Source organism: Scylla paramamosain, chromosome 6, assembly GCF_035594125.1.
Source record: "Scylla paramamosain isolate STU-SP2022 chromosome 6, ASM3559412v1, whole genome shotgun sequence".
NCBI lineage: Eukaryota > Metazoa > Arthropoda > Malacostraca > Decapoda > Portunidae > Scylla > Scylla paramamosain.
The window spans coordinates 8,222,501-8,240,000 of record NC_087156.1 but is presented as its reverse complement, the minus strand read 5'-3'; the positions used below and the strand labels follow the sequence as shown (position 1 = coordinate 8,240,000).

At 42.9% G+C, this 17,500-nt stretch overlaps 1 protein-coding gene across 2 annotated transcripts in view; it reads right to left on the bottom strand.

Moving 5' to 3' along the window:
* Positions 1 to 17,500, bottom strand: part of LOC135101272 (hemicentin-1-like) — a 193,015-nt gene that overhangs the window by 94,157 nt on the left and 81,358 nt on the right. For both annotated transcript variants that reach the window (XM_064004976.1, XM_064004975.1), the window contains exon 3: positions 6,984 to 7,109. In XM_064004976.1, the coding sequence (XP_063861046.1) occupies positions 6,984 to 7,109 (126 nt within the window). The remainder of the gene's footprint in view (positions 1 to 6,983; positions 7,110 to 17,500) is intronic.

The following is a 17,500-nucleotide window of genomic DNA, read 5'->3' as shown; positions in this document are numbered from 1 at the left end:
GTGTTGGGCTGTCTTCGTTATATTTTCGTGGTTAAGGGTGAAACACGAGTACCGCAACCCTCCCTAAATAACGTCACTATCGGTGCAGCAGGTATGTTCAGTATGTAGCGAGTGCATGTAGAAACACACTGGTGGCACATAGTGAATGATGTTTGGCGTCCCACTCCCGCAAGCCAGCCTGGTGGTGGTGGTGAATGTGACGCCGGGCAGACACCCAGGAGTTGCCACACTATTATATATAACAACATTTATTCAGTTCGTTTTACATTTTATAATACTGTTTAGTTAGTGAATCTCTTCAGCTCATTCCATGCAAAAGAATAGTCCTTAAAAGAGGAAGCTTCAAGAGTTATGGACTCCAAAAGCTTCATAAATGGCTGTGTCGGCCTCTCTTAACTCACAACTGGGTCAGGCGCCATGTTTTGTTCATCGGCCAGGGAGAGAAACAGAGGCAGTCTCCTCGCATCCCGGCCTCTATTACTTAGCACCTCTTGGGTACTAGATATGGATTGACGCTGTGCCCTGCATCCTAAGGAAGTGTCCCTTTCCTTCACGGCTTCTGCCACGGCACTCGTATTAGCATCATAATGTGGAGAGTTTTCCTTAAGGGGAGAGTTTCTGCCTGCGCATGGCACATACAAGGGGTTCATAGTCTCATGAGATCCATTGTTTCTAGCTGTAAGAGTGTCATCATTGTCGGCCTTTTAACATTTAAATTAGTGTGTGTGTGTTTGTCTGTCTGTGTGTGTGTGTGTGTGTGTGTGTGTGTGTGTGTGTAATGGCTTACTGCCGTGAAATAACTTATTGCGATTTTTTTTTTTTTGTATTATTTCATCCTTTTCAAAAACATCGTCACAAAATACTGAACTAACGAAAATTATAAATCTACTTGTCGAAGCGTTAGTTTTTTTTCAGCATGCAATGGTCCAGCCAGTGGTTCTCAAACTATGGGTCGCGACCCAAAGTTGGGTCGCGAGATCAATTTTGATGGGTCGCAGGGACACAGGAACATTATCATGCTTTCAGTGTTTCAGTGTATTTCAGTTACTTAATTGAATTATTCTTCTTTGACCACAAATTACTTTTGTTATGTATGTTCATCTTCCCTCCACCTCCCTCCTCCTGGGCCCCACGTAATTGTGTCTCTGACTGCTGTACACAAGCTGTACACATTATTTATTTTTTTTCCAAAATAAAGTGTATATATCATTGTACATTTTCTTTCTCTTTACTTTACTCTGGGTCGCGAAGGAATGAAATATTCCAAATAGGGTCGCTCATGAAAAAAGTTTGAGAACCACTGGTCCAGACTAAATGCGTATTATCTGGTAAAATTTTAACTTCTTCGCTGGAGTTCGGCGAAAAACAGTTTTTAGTTATATTCGAGATTAAATAATTACTTGAAATTTTCAAGGAAACAATAACGATGATAGTTATGGTGATAATGATGATCTTGATAATATAAATAGCAATAACAAACACTGATATCAATAATAACAATAATAATGATAATGATAATAAGAAATATAAAAGTAAATATAGCATCGTACCGTTGGTTTATGGGTATAATTCCTACTTTGGGTGCAGGAGGTCCGAGGTTCAAATCCTGGACGGGCCCTGTGTATTCTTATTATCGTTTATAATGACGCACTTTAAATTAATAATTTTTTAGGGTGTATCACGGTGGTCCACGAGGCAGTCCCATTCCACCAAGAGCAGACGGGCCTAAGAGTGTGAATGATGAGTATATGTGGTGCTTTGTTGGATCGCCCCCCGCCCCCGTGTGGGATTGCCAACCCGATATATATATATATATATATATATATATATATATATATATATATATATATATATATATATATATATATATATATATATATATGAGGGACACCGGCTAAGAACAACAAAAATTGCAAAGAAAAAAAAAAAGGAAAGGCCCACTGAGGTGCCGGTCCCCGTACAGATTCGAAAGCGTTCGTCAGAAATACAGGATGTCTTGAAACCTCCTTCTTGAGAGAGTTCAAGCCATAGGAAGGTGGAAATACAGAAGCAGGCAGGGAGTTCCAGAGTTTACCAGAGAAAGGGATGAATGATTGAGAATACTGGTATAACTCTTACATTAGAAAGGTGGACAGAATAGAAGTGAGAGAAAGGAGAAAGTCTTGTGCAGCGAGGATGCGGGAGGAGGGGAAGCATGCAGTTAGCAAGATCAGAAGAGCAGTTAGTTTAAAAATAGCGGTAGAAGATAGCAAGAGATGCAACATTGCGGTGTTTATTATTATTATAATTATTATTATTATTATTATTATTATTATCATTATTAATGATAGAAATAATGGTATAGTGAAGAACAATACATATAACTAGTAATACACACACACACACACACACACACACACACACACACACACACACACAACCCTAACAACACACACACACACACACACACACAACCCTAACAATACCATCACAGCCGGACAAGAACCAAGCCACCGTCCTTGCACACTAACACCAGCAAACACTGTTCCTCCCCGCTGACTTTCATATACAATCTTCTTTGACCCTATCGCCATCCCCTCTGTGTGCCTCCTACTCTTTACCCGGCACAGCACCTCCCTGCGGGAGGAACGCTGGCGGCCCTCTTGTGTGTCCTGGGGAAACGAGGCTCTGTAGAGGACAAAGAACGATGGCGTCTCCTCTGTGATTACTCCTCCTTGAGCACACTGGGATAAAAAGCCGTTTGATCAATCCCTGCTCACTTGGCTGACGGAGCACTGGGTAAGATGTACGCAAGACGAGGAGAAGGAGCAGAGAAGCCTACGAAGAACAAGGGAAGATAATTGTGGTATTATGGGGTGAGAGGAAGAGAGAAAGCAGAGAGGATTGGGTTGTTCTTTTAATTTGACGATTGCGAGTACTTGTGGTGAAAGGAGGTGAAATTACAGGCGGGATGGGTGCGGAAGATGGGAGGAAAGAAGAAAAAAAGAGGTAGGAAATATGAGTAGGTGAAACTGAGAGAGAGAGAGAGAGAGAGAGAGAGAGAGAGAGAGAGAGAGAGAGAGAGAGAGAGAGAGAGAGAGAGAGAGGAAAACAGAAAATAAAGGATAATAAAGACAAACTCATGCGTTCATAATACAGGTATAAACTCGTGTTTTCTTGTTTTTCTCATCTCCCAGGATACGTGAGTCTAGACCACGAGCATTAATCTTATATCGATGACGGCTGGACGTATTAGAACCGAGCATAATTATGTGCAAAACCTGAATTCAGAGGGGAACATGTAAATGCATGATTACTTTTTCCGTGGCCAGCTTGGCCGCTTCATCACTGGACTCCAAATACATTATTACACCTTGTAGCACGGCTTCCCGATAATCGATGTTCGTCCGCGGAATATTCTTATTATTTATTCATATATTCCACACTCGCAGTTGTTATTTTTGGGAGTTGAATTCTATCTGGGCGCGAAAATCCGCGGCAGGATTGACGTTCCCTTCGAGTGAGATCAGCTGGCGGTGTTCGGCTTCGGCTCACGTCTCTCATCTTTACTTACGGCTGCCTTTCATCTCTCTCCTCACCCGACTTTATCACATCATCCTTCCCTCTCTCCATCCTCTCCTCTCATCTACCTATTACACTTCTCCTGTCCATCTTCAGAAGCCCCACACACCGCTGCTCACCACCTGTCTTGCTCCTCTCCTGATGTAGAGCGTCGCTACTCCCAGCCACCTCTCGTACCCCTAACATCTCAGCCTGCCTCGTCCCCTTCTTTCCTTCTCTTAGTTTCTGTGGTTCGTTCCTTTTTTTTTTTTTCACACTTGTCTTCGTTTCCTTCCTCCATCTCCTCTTTGTCCTCCTCCTCCTCTTCGTTTTCCTCTTCCTTCTCCTCTTCCTCCTCCTCCTCCTCCTCCTCCTCCTCCTCCTCCTCCTCCTCCTCCTCCTCCTCCTCCTCCTCCTCCTCCCTTCCACATCTTGCAGCTTTTACCTTCCCACAGCTTTCCATCATCTTTTACTTCCTCCTTTAGCTTCTGTCCTCTTTTCTTTCCTTCATCCTTACTTTAGCTCTTGCTTTTCTATCTTCCTCCTCCTCCTCCTCCTTCTCCTCCTCCTCCTCCTCTCTCTCCTATTAGTATATGCAGTTGTTCTCACAGCTTTGTTATTTTCCTCTTATGTCTCTACTCGTTATTTACTAATTATTCCTTTCGCATACGTCTCTCTTGGAAATCATACTTCAGGTAATTGCATTGTTGGATCCCACCGTACGCTGCGCTTCGTAAATCTCTCACACACGCACAGAGACAGAGAGAGAGAAGGAAGGAAGAAAAGGAAAAAAAGAAAACTGCAAACCATTGTTAACGTCATCTTTACTCTTGCCTCACTCCACCTTTCCCTTCTTTTCCTCTCCCTTTTCTTACTGTTCTCTTTCTCCAGCCAGCCATTCTTTTTCTCCTCCTCCTCCTCCTCTCGGGCTCCTCTTCTGCGTACTGCGTCGGGCGGCTCCTCAAGTTTGGTGCGAGTTAAGGTAACGACATTAGCCTTGACGGCGAAACCCCCTGCGGGAGTCCCCCTTCCATTCCACTCCCTCACCACCACCACCACCACCACCACCACTAGTGCTTGCCCACGTGGAAGAAAGAAACCTGTTCTTTGTCTTCCTTCGAGTCTCCGTGTCTGCGTGAGTGACTTGTAACTTTTATAATAGTTTCTGATTCATATTGTATTAGTGAACCGAGCTGGATTGGAGAAATCTTCGACATGCGACTTATTGCATTTCGCGGCTAAGCGAGTGGATATTCTTTTGTTGTGAGCGAAAAATTGCTGGTAAAAATATCCTCCGAGTTTATACCGGGAAATATGGGAAGAAAATTTTGGTAGCGTTAGGTGGCCGGTGTGGTCACGTTCCTCCCTGATGGCAAGTCGTAATTGTCTCTTCCCTGCGGACGAGGAATCCCGCGCTGTTGCACAGAAAGGATGCATGAAATTACTGAGGTTGCGGACAGACGCACGTCACGGGATGGATGCAAGGAGCGCCGCCTCTGTGTTTTAAGGAGTTTACGAATAATTTTATGTAAAAATGCAAAATATGACACTGATTTAGATTCATCCTTATAGTTCCAAAATCGCAGTAGGTTTTTTTTTTTTTTTTTTTTTAGAACAGCGGAAATTTTTCAGTTTATTTTCTTTTTTTACCTTTTTGGTGATATTAACAACATTATATTCTTGAGGTCAATGATATATATGTATTTTTTTTTCGTGTCCTTCGAAGCTTTGCAAAACCATATTTCTGGACAGCAGCAAGAAATATATAAGTCGGGAGGTGCCTGAGGTGGCTTGGGTCTGAGTAGCTCAACACGAAACTTTGTGAGCTAACTTGTCCAGCCTCCAACAGCAGGTTTTCTCTTTACTCTCACCTTGCAAAATTCAGTGATATAAACTTCAACATCCCCAGGAGAGAAGTTTGTATGGGTAAAAATAGTGACTGCGAGAGTGCTGGGATGGGAGGAGTCAATGAATTGTTTGTGTTTGCTCCATTTGTGGCTAATCGGGTTAATTTCTGCCTTGTTTAAAGACTTTAAGGAGTAAAATTCGGTAGCGTCTTGTACCCTTTAGCTCCCTTCCTTGTGTCTTCCCTGACCTGAGCAAAAACACTCCCTCGCTTTCACCTGCGGCCACCCAGCCAGCATCCACCGGCCGCGCTGCCTCTGCTACAAACAGCACGTCGCTCGCTCCTCGTCAGGAATACCAGACGCCACGCTCCTGCTGCTTTGTCCACGAATTTGCCTCGGAGCGCGGCCGGCTCATACCGAAGTCTGGGTGCGTTTTGTTAGCAGTTTGCCTGAATAAGACGGCCCTGATTCAGCTATGTGCGTGTGTTTGCCTCGGCCCTGGAGTCAACACCACGTGCGCCGGGAAGCCTGAAGAGTCCGATTTATGTCTGACGAAGGGAGGCCACGATTTAACCGGATTTTTGCCTTGCAAATTTTCAGACCAACACTTTGCTTTGCGGGGAGTTGATGTCTGCGGAGCGTGAGGTGGAGGCTGAAATGCGAGATTCTGTGGGAGGTAGTTTATCCTTCGACTTGTTTACGGAAGGTGCTAGACCTTGCCGGGACGAGACCGGGTGACGGAATGCGATATATTAGCGAAGGTTGATGTTTTTTTATTTTATTTTATTTTTTATTTTGTCATGTGCATTTAAGTTCACACTTACACTTAATTTTTTTTTTTCATATTCTGATTAAACAGGTATGAGTGTGTGTGTGTGTGTGTGTGCGTGCGTGTGTGTGTGTGTGTGTGTGTGTGTGTGTGTGTGTGTGTGTGTGTGTGTGTGTGTGTGGACATATTTTTTTGACACTCCCCTGGTCGTTACTGTGTATAACCTTCTCAATAACTCATAAACACGTCTATCCCAAACTTATTAATCTCTACCACTTAGTAATTCTTTACTACCAATGTAAATGTATCTTTCTTTACTCATACTGTTCTTTCTTTCACATTCAGCTATTTGCTACCTCGTTTTCTTTTCCTTTCCCTCCCTCTCTTCCTCCCAATACCTTTTCCCAAACGCTCCCCGCACATATTTATTTACCTGTTTCCTTCCTTCTTCCATTCCTTCCTCAAAACTACTCACAGATCTCTCTCCCTACCCTTCCCTTTTCTCCCTGTGTCCATTCCTTCCTCATATCTTGCATTCCTGCAGTCCCTCTCTATTTTCCTATTTTTCCATTCCATCCTCAACCCCTCCGCTTTTTTTTCCTATCTTATCCAAAATTCTACTCATTATATTCCTTCCCTAGTCTAATGTAGACACCTGTTTTCCTGTTCTTCCATTTTCCAATTTTCCGATTCTCATCCCTTGCATCCCTCTTTACCTTTTCTCCCTATTCCCATTTCCTATTACCATTCCTTCTCGTCACCTCACCCTGCATCCTTTTCTTTTTTGCCTTTTCCCCTACTTTCATTTCCTCTTCCCGCCGCCTTACCTCCAGAGACCCTACAGGTGAGGTAGAGGGAGGAGCCTTCATTGTAGGGACCTATGATCGATGCCCCGTTCTTGCCTGACACCAGGTGGCCCGTCTCGTTGTAGATCTCCGGCTTGTTTGGTGGGACTGTGGGGAGAGAGAGAGAGAAGGCGGGGTTTAATATTGGAAATGGTGCAGATTTGGATAGTTTAGGTAGTCGAGAACACGGTAATGGTGGACAGTGAGATGCTGATGTGACTGATAGAAGGATGGAGGATAGTGGAGAAAGTGGAAATTGGGTATTCTGGGTAAACGAAAACAGGGTGATGATGGGCAGTGAGGAGTTCATGTGATCGATGATATAGGCGGAGGATGAGTAACAGGTGGTAAGAACATCAAATCGAATGAAAGGATTGGACAGCTGAGGGTGAGAGAGAGAGAAAGAGAGAGGGATAGAAGAAATAAGAGGCAGATTTATTGGGAGCAGTGTATAGGTGGGACAGGAATGGCAGGACGATAAAGTGCAGCAGAGAGGGAGGGTACTGAGACAGCGTGTGTGTGTGTGTGTGTGTGTGTGTGTGTGTGTGTGTGTGTGTGAGAGAGAGTGAAGGGAACAGGCAGTATTCAGTGAGCAGTAATTCCTTCAGTGGAAATAAGCGGATTGTCAAGGAAGGGGAGGAAGGGAATCTGAAAAGTAGAATGTCAGAGAGAGAGAGAGAGAGAGAGAGAGAGAGAGAGAGAGAGAGAGAGAGAGAGAGAGAGAGAGAGAGAGAGAGAGAGAGAGAGAGAGAGAGTCATTACAGCATAGTCTCTTCAATAGCAATACTGAGAACTTTTTATGCATTGTGGAACAGGAAATGCAATAACTTCTCCGAATTAGTTCAAGGTCGAAACGAATATTCATTCTCTCTCTCTCTCTCTCTCTCTCTCTCTCTCTCTCTCTCTCTCTCTCTCTCTCTCTCTCTCTCTCTCTCCTCTCTCTCTCTCTCTCTCTCTCTCTCTCTCTCTCTCTCTCTCTCTCTCTCTCTCATACACACACACACACACACACACACAGACACACACACCACACACACACAGAAACTTATGGATAATAATATTACACGTTTCCAGGTAAAAAAAAAAAAAAACTAATTTCTACAGATTAGAAAAAAAAAAAAACCCTTGAAACTCTCTTCACTCTCTTCAGTGATTGGCGCTGTACGGAGTATAATGAAGACACAGGTGGTACAGGTAGTCAATATCCGGCTAAATCCATTCAGAGCTCCCTTCCGTCAGTCCGTCAGTGAGTGAGTGAGTCAGGTGATGAGAGGGGCCATGATTTCCCACGAGGACCAGCTCTTAATGAGGAACACCGAACACTGTGAGCCTCATGAACTCTTCTGCCAGTGCTTTCCCCTTCTCCTCCTTTCTCTTTCTCTTACTCTTCCTCTTTTCCTTGTCCCTCCCCCTCCTCCTCCTATATTTCTTTCTCTTTCTCCCTCTTCGTCATCATCGTCCTCTTCCTCGCTCTCGTCCTGCTTCACATCTTCCTCCTCCTTTTCCACTATCTATTTCTCTTCCTCCTTCTCTTCTGTCTCTTTTTCCTCCTATTCCTTGTCTTCGTCATCGTCATCGTCCTCGACCTCCTCCTCCTCCTCCTCCTCCTCCTCCTCCTCCTCCTCCTCCTGCTTCTTGTCTATCACTGCTATTTTTACTCGGGAAGCAGTGACAGTAGTGATAGTTCTTCTTTCTTTTTTGTGAAAAATCTTACGTAACTTTTCCATGTTGCATTTTCTTTCCTTTTCTTTCTGGCAAGGATGCTGGTAGCGGTGGGTTAGTAGACGACACCTTCTTAAGTGTCCGGCGTCTTTCGTTTTAGGTTAGATTAGTTTTAATGCAAACTACCTCGTAGAGACCAATACTTGTATATTTGTTGTTTATTTTGTATTCCTGTTTTTTTTCTTTTTTTTTCCTCGTCCTTCTCTTCCTCGTCGTCGTCGTTACCGCCCTCCTCCTGTCCTCCTCCTCCCTCCCCCCTCCTCCCCCTACTCCCCCTCCTCCCCCTCCTCCTCCTCCTCCTCCTCCTCCTCCTCCTCCTCCTCCTCCTCCTCCTCCTCTTCCTCCTCCTCATCATGCGTCCCCTGCAGCAGTTTCCCTTCAATCTTTCCTTATCCTTATACTGCTTTCCCAAAACATCGCCAGTGTGTTCACCTTTTCCCTTTTCCCCTGTGACATATTTTTCTTTCCTACACCCTATACTTTTTCCCCCCTCTCAGTTTCTTTTTTCTTAGTTTCTGGCTCGCCATTTACCCTCTTGCCAAAATTTGCCTCTTCAAGGTTTTTCTCTTCTCTCTCCTTTTCTCAACGCAACATTTTCCCAGAACTTAATCATATTTGAATATTCAGTTATTCTGTATCTACGGAAGTTTAGCAGATTTTTCCTCTAAAGAGAGAGTTTGCCGCAGAATGTGTAATAAGAAGAGGACGTATACCAATCAGCTAAGGTCTGTTTACAATCTCGCAGGGACCGATACAAGAAACGTGTGTTCTTTGTATTTTTATATAGAGTAGAATAGACTTGACGAATTGTGAGTGAGGTGTAAAGGAAATTGTACAAAAAATAACAGAACGAAGTAAAATATCATGGGTAAAGTGAAATTATATAAAGAAAAAGTAAAGTAAACTAAAATACACATTGTTATGTTTGGCTGGAAAACAACGCTAGATTAAGTGCAAGTAACAAATCCTGTCTTGAAAACAAAAAAACAGGATAGACTCCAACAGATTCAAACCGGAATAAAATGAAGGTGAGTTGAAACAGCTAATGTTGGAAGGGCAAAGGGCAGGCAGGTGGAGGCCGTGTTAATTGAAATGGACGGAGTTACGAGAGTTTATGGAGTGGTGTTGCAATGGCTACTGGATGTTGTGTCTGAGTGCACGATAGAGTGACCAGCGGCGGAGGAGTATTGACTATTTAAGAAGTAACAGTTGCACATGACATTACAGCCTCTGTTGAATCTTCGAGACTTATAATAAATAACTCAAAGCCACTCACGACTTCACAATTACTCATGAAACCCTAGCCATCATTTAAAGTCAGCATCTCATACTCATAGCCACTCATAGCAACTCACATGCATAGCTACTCAAATCTCTAGGCATTCATAAACTCAGACATTCAGAAATGCACAGCCACTCATAGATTCACTCAGTCTCGTAGCCATTCTGAAACCGAGTCACATATAGTTACGGCCATACAAGATCTTGATGACGCGACTTTCCATTTTTCTATAGTACTAGTTTTATATGTCTTACTACTAGCTGGTGCAGAGCAGTGTGGTTAAATAGAGTAGGAAAGGTCTTAGTACGTATCCATTGGTACTACTATTTACTTTTGTTAAGCATTTATTATTATTCACCTGACAGCACTACATGATTTTACAATGACAAGAGCAGCACCAAATACATCAACATAAATCGCCCTTCTTTCATCTTCTTCACCTTGTGATAACACGAGACCTTCACGGTCACGAGAAACAGTGTAATCAAATAAGCACCAAACTTTAACAGTAGTGAACACCGGCTATGGCTTTCCCTCCCTCTGCTACAATCCGTGCGCTGGCTTCGCTATTAAATAAAAGTCATGGTGAGGTTTTATATTTAGTTCTCGGAGGAAGGTTTAATATTAACTCACTTAGCGAAGACTCAGAAGTGGGGATAAATTAATTTCTAACTCTCCAAGACACATCTTTCCTCTTCTCTCTCCCTCCGTTCCTCGTGCACACCGGTCTCCTCTCTCTCCTACTCTCTCCCTTCATCTCACTTTCTCCCACCAGCCTTTTCTTTTTTTTTACTTTTTTTTCATTATTCTTTCCTTTCTATTCCTGTACGGAACAACGTTAGCCAGTTTTCGTCTGATATTTAAGGTTAATGTACCGGCAAGGCAGAAGAGAGCACGTAGGCGGATAATAATGCTGTTTGGATTAGTGGAAGTATGAATGCTTAGTGTGCGTGGGCTTGGACCTACACACACACACACACACACACACACACACACACACACACACACACACAGGTACGCACACGGTTTTCACGTAGCAACAATTAAACTCCTGGTGCAATCGGGTTTCAGTCATACATTTCAGCCCGAGCCTCGCCTATCACAGTTGTTGATGAAATACTCCAGTCAGTCACTTCTCGGCAGAGTTGGAGTTATGCTGTGCTGATTTCCCTACGATTAAGGAGGGTGTGTGGGGGAGGGATGGAGGGATGGAGCGATGGAGCGATGGAGCGGAGTATGGGATGGGTGAAGGAAGGAGGAAGAAAAAGGAGGGTATGATATTCTGTTTCGTTCGTGCCCTTTATCTGATTCTAAAACATGCATGACTCTTCAGCTCTGGATGGGTGGTTGGGTCTCTAAATAAGGTGAAGTAATGATGTAAACTGACACTAGAAGGTAAACATGTAAATATTAGTGTTAATTATATATATATATATATATATATATATATATATATATATATATATATAGAGAGAGAGAGAGAGAGAGAGAGAGAGAGAGAGAGAGAGAGAGAGAGAGAGAGAGAGAGAGAGAGAGAGAGAGAGAGAGAGAGAGAGAGAGAGAGATAGGGGTAACAGTGGTAGCAATAGTAGTAGTAATAGTGGTGCTGGTAGTAAATACAATATTTTTTTTTATATTTTAATTTAAATGGGCGCTTTAAATGACTTCAGAATGATGTCTTGCATAAAGATCACAAGCATGCAAGCACATACACAGTACCACTGATAAGGTTAAGCTCACACACACACACACACACGCCTTACTTTTATTCTTACCTCTTCCTCCCCCTCTTTCTGCTCCTTTATCCTGTCCCGTATTGAAGACACCACAACCACTCTCAACACACCTTCATCTCAACTCTCTTCACTCTCTCCCGTGCGCCCCACCCTCTCTCCTACGTCCCTCATATCCCCGCACGATGGCGCGCCGCGTAAATCAAGCAGGCCGGGGAAGGGGGCTCCGAAATCTGGCTCCACTTCCATTTGCGCATCTGGGAAAAGGTCATCAGGGCGGAGGCAGGTGGTACTCGCTGAAGACCTCTCGTCACGGGAATCGTTTTGTCCATTACGTTAGATTTTGATTGTTGTTTGACCGTTTTGCAGCTTTTTTGTTTTGCTTGCTTGCTTGCTTGCTTGCTTGCTTGCTTGGATGAAACGAGGTATCGCGACTGATATTTTTCTTGTTTTCTTTTTCTTTTTTTTGTCTTCGTTTTCTTTTTGTGCGTGTTTGGCTGCTTACGTATTTGTCTGTCTTAATATTTTTTCGGTATTTATTTTTTTTTGCCTCTCTTTTTCTGTTTGTCTGTTTGTCTGTCTCGGTATTCATCTTTGTCATTGCTTCTTTCCTACATTTTTCTCTTCCCCTACCTGAATACTTATCCGTCTTTCTGTTTCTTCTATTACTGTCTACCTATTCGTTTCTCTCTATCGTCTTGTATATCAGACTTAAGCATCCTCGCTCTCTAGTCGCATGTGGTAATGGGAGGTATGATGTGCCGCCTCAGAGTCTTGATTTTTTTTATTATATTTATGTGATGATTGGTGAGACATTAGCTAAAAGGAAAGGCATAATAAGAAAAAATTTTCCTCTTTTTTTTTCATATTTTACATTAATCTTGATGTTCGCGTCCTTATGCACACACACACACACACACACACACACACACACACACACACACACACACACACACACACACACACACACACACACACACACACACACACACACACACACACACACACACACACACACATACACATACAAACACACACGCACACACACACACACAAAATACAAGGAACAACCACAACTTTAATACTCAAGTTGGACAACAGTAAATATGAAGCCAGGACAGCAGGAACCTGACTCAAATCCAGCACAGTACAACACGGTACATGCAACCAGGTAAACACGAGGACAACTAAGTCAATACACACGCACACTACATGGCGTCGCTTGAACACGCATCCTTTCTAAATTTAATCCTTTCTCTGCTATTGAATCTGTACGTATACCCTGCGTCTGTCCCTTTCTCGCACATAGATAGATACATACATACATACGTACACCCACATACCCGTCACCTCATGTTCGTGTATTGTTATTTATGTATTCATAGGATACACGCGTGCACGTATTATTTATGCATTCCCGTGTTTTATCCATCATCAGCATACTCTTTGTTCGCTAATTACCTCGTCGACTTGCTGGCGCGTAAGTTTTAACATGGCACTTTTTTTCACAGGGAATTTGTGATGCATTGACAAATAACTTTCCATTCATTACCTGCTTACATCACAAACACGCCCTTCGCTCCTGCACACTCACGCTCCTTTCCACGTCTCTTCCACTCTCTTCTCTGGCTCTTTTTTTTTCCTTCGCTTCCGCCTCCTTGTAATTCGCCTCCTCGTCCTTGTCCTTATCGTTCTCCGTCGTCCTTCTTCTCCTCCTCCTCTCTTCTTCGTATTTTCGTCTTTTTTTTCCTCTTTACTCCTCCTACTCTTTTCTCCTCCTCCCCCTTCTCCTCTTTGCTCTTTTCTCCTCCTCTTCCTCCTCCTCTTCCTCCAGCTGGTTCTTATTTTCAAACCGCTTATCTTTTTGTCTTCCTTCCCACATTCGTAGAATAATTCTATTATTAAGAAGACGTTAAAAATTATAATAATGATAATAACACTTAATGAAGGTAAGAATGATTATGATAAATACGATGATAATGGTGGTAATAGTGATAGAGATAGTAATGATAATGATGATGATGATGATAATAATATTGAAATTGTTGTTGTTGTTGTTGGTACTGGTGTTGCACTTGTCGCCATCAGTATTAGTAGTAGTGCTCATCATCACCATCATCATCACCGTCACCATCACCATCGTCACCGTCACCATAGCCGTCATCACCAGTCTTCCCCGGCGTGGGAAGAGTTACGTTCCCGGTATGCAAATGGCGTGCATATACCAGCGCCGCCACCTGTGTCGTGAAGTATACCATAATTTCTCTCCTCGCCTCCTGGACACCCTCGTACACATTTGTCTAAAACTTTTGAGCTCGAATTAAAATAACAAATGGCCGTCCGCTGTTCTGATGCCACATCCATTATATACGTATGTAGGTAGGTGTGTATGTAGGTGCCGGGAAAGTGCTCTCTCTCTCTCTCTCTCTCTCTCTCTCTCTCTCTCTCTCTCTCTCTCTCTCTCTCTCCTCTCTCTCTCTCTCTCTCTCTCTCTCTCTCTCTCTCTCTCACACACACACACACACACACACACACACCACTACTTCCATACTTCTCATAAACAACTCCATAAAAGCCAACAGGTCTGCTAGTGCTTGTTCTTCCTTTATCTTTCACTCTTGCCTCACTCCTTCATCCACTATTCCATCCACCTCTCCTTCTCACTCCTAGAATCCAAACCCACACATTCTAATGCCTTACCTCGCTATATAAAGCCTCCTACCCTCTTCACCTCCCTATTTCTTCCCCTCGTTCACTGCCACCATCGTCACCTTTTCCCTCAGTGTGCCTATTCTGCCTCCCCTCTGCCTCCCTCTGTGCCGCCCAGACTACAAGCTTCGCCACTCTGACCACGATTTCTTGCCGCAACTTGAGGGTTCTCCTCGGCACTTCTCCCTCAGGCGGTCTAGATGCTCTACTCCTTAATGTCTTGGTGACGTTGTTGCTGGTGATGGTGATGGTGGTGGTGATGTTGTTTCTTGTTTCTTCCAGAGTAAATGTGGGAAAGAGGAAGGAGAGAGAGAGAGAGAGAGAGAGAGAGAGAGACGAGAGAGAAGAGAGAGAGAGAGAGAGAGAGAGAGAGAGAGAGAGAGAGAGAGAGAGAGAGAGAGTCATATAACATAATTTCAGTGCGGGAGATAAATTAAATAGTTTGCAGGACATACACACCACACACACACACACACACACACACGAAGAGAGAGAGAGGAGAGAGAAGAGAGAGAGAGAGAGAGAGAGAGAGAGAGAGAGAGAGAGAGAGAGAGAAACGTAACATAATTTCAGTGTTTGAAGATAAATGAAATAGTTTTGAAGAGGAGTAGGAGGAGGAAGAAAAGGAGGTAAAGAAAACATGCGCATTCATACTTGCAGACATACATATGTAATTACAGACATGCAGACGGATAAAGCAGAAAAGCAGGACCGGTAATGAAGGCGACTTGTTTAACTTAATATAAGAATGGACGGTTAACAAAGTACTTACATTGAAAGAGGCAATGAATGGGAGAGGAGAGAGACTGTTTGCCATTGTGTTTAACCAGCTGTGAAAATTGTAACACGGCATCAAAAGCAAATGTGCTGAGAAATTTATTAAGATGAAACGAAGAATAAAAAAAAAAGTAGACAGAAAATGAAAAGCGAAAACTACGTGCCGAGAACAAAAGTCATCCACATAGAGGGAGGAAAAGAGAGAGGAGTGAGTGGAGGTAAATGAGGAATGTATTTTACATGAACCCCGAGAAAAGAGAAGCATAATATAGACGGTATAAATAGGAAGGAGAAAATTTTTCACTGCACCACCAGGCTTTAGCGAGTTCCTTCCTCCCTGATTAACTGAAGAGGAGCACAACGCAGAATGGAAGATAAAATATATATATATATATATATATATATATATATATATATATATATATATATATATATATATATATATATATATATATATATATATATATAAGGAAAATGATGAGGGAAGAAAATTTGAAAGGCATCATTTCTTTCATGTTTTTTTCCTTGAGCTTGTGTATATAAATGACAACTTCTTTCCTTCTCTCTGTTGGGTTAATGATATGTTATCGTGTCTAACATCCAGATTTTGCGATTGTACGTTCCATCTTTATTTGTTGATGTACTGTAAGGCGTCTGCTCATTTTTTTATTATTTTTTTTTATATATCTTTTATTATTTTTTTTCTTTTTTACTTTTTTTTTTTTCTGAGCAATTCTTTTTCGTAGTGTTATCTCGTATTACCACCTTCCACCGGCTCGTTCTGCTTCCACCGGCTCGTTCTGCTTTCTACTAATCACTATCTCTTCCTCCTCCTCCTCCTCCTCCTCCTCCTCCTCCTTCTTTCATTTAACCGATTTCCTTTCTCCCTCTGCTCGTCCACATTCATATGCTTCAATCTCCACTTTTCTTCGTTTTTCTCCTCCTCTTCCTTCTTTTCTCCTCCTCCTCCTCCTCCTCCTCCTCCTCCTCCTCCTTTATAGTTCGTACACAGACGTCATAAAACCTATCCTCCTATTCCTTTCCCTTCCAACCTTACCTTTTCTCTCTCCCTCCCATTTTCTGTCCATGCCTCTTCTCTATCTTCCTTCCCCTCGTCCTGCCACTCCTTTCCCTCTCTCTTGTGGCATTCCCTAAAGTCATGAGTTGATGAAAAGAATTAAATTGAGCCACCCTAAGGAGCACCGTTGGGAACCACTCACAATGGACAGCTAACCCTGAAGGTCCAGTCGCCATGAGTCACGCGCAGGGGAAGGTATGCGGTGCAGGGAAGGGATGAGGTGAAGGGGGCGCCGCACGCATTCTCGGCAAGGGCAAACTGAGTCTCCAGGGGCGTCTTGTCTTGTGTCCAGTCTATCCAAGCAATTCTTTACGTGGAATTTTTGCTGCGGTGTTTAAAGAGTGATTCCCTAATGATCAGTATTTTCCTGTGGTGTTTCTTTTTCTGTGCTTTCTGTCTGTCCGTCTCTCTCTCTCTCTCTCTCTCTCTCTCTCTCTCTCTCTCTCTCTCTCTCTCTCTCTCTCTCTCTCTCTCTCTCTCTCTCTCTCTCTCTCTCTCTCTCTCTCTCTCTCTCTCATACGCACAAAGTTTATGTAGCACTTGCTGGAAATGAAATTGAAAAAGAAAAACTTCACAGCTTTCATTTCACTGAAAGGAAATATCGAAGAAAATGGTTAGGAAAACTCAGTTTGGAAGGCTGGTAAGATTTTTAGTGTGTGTGTGTGTGTGTGTGTGTGTGTGTGTGTGTGTGTGTGTGTGTGTGTGTGTGTGCCAAAGCGTGCATGCGTGTGTTCTTTTTTTTCAGTATACGTAATTTTTCAGCATACGTAATTTATCCACTGTACCGCTTTTTATGTGTTTCTAAGTTAATTTTTGAGAGGAAAGAGTTGTAAGAACAGTGAGTGTCAGAGACACGTTTTGCTACACAACATACATATCTGTTGGGTGTCAAAGATTTTACCTTTACTGTGAGGTTCAAGGCTATTTCTGTCACAGTATAGTCTGGTCTTGTCCACTTGTAATTGTTATTTCATGGTTCTCTTTATTCTCTAAAGCAATAATAGTATTACTCAAGATACTATTTATTCTTTTCTGCCGTCTCCACCATTTCTAATCGAGAAGTATCTACCCGAGAAGAGTATTGCTAGGTCTCAATTAATTTCAGTCATGTTCATCTTCCCTTCGCCAGACATGTGATTTGAAGATGGAGGTACTGGTTTACAGATCCTGAAATAACACCGTAAAAAGCTTAATTCCG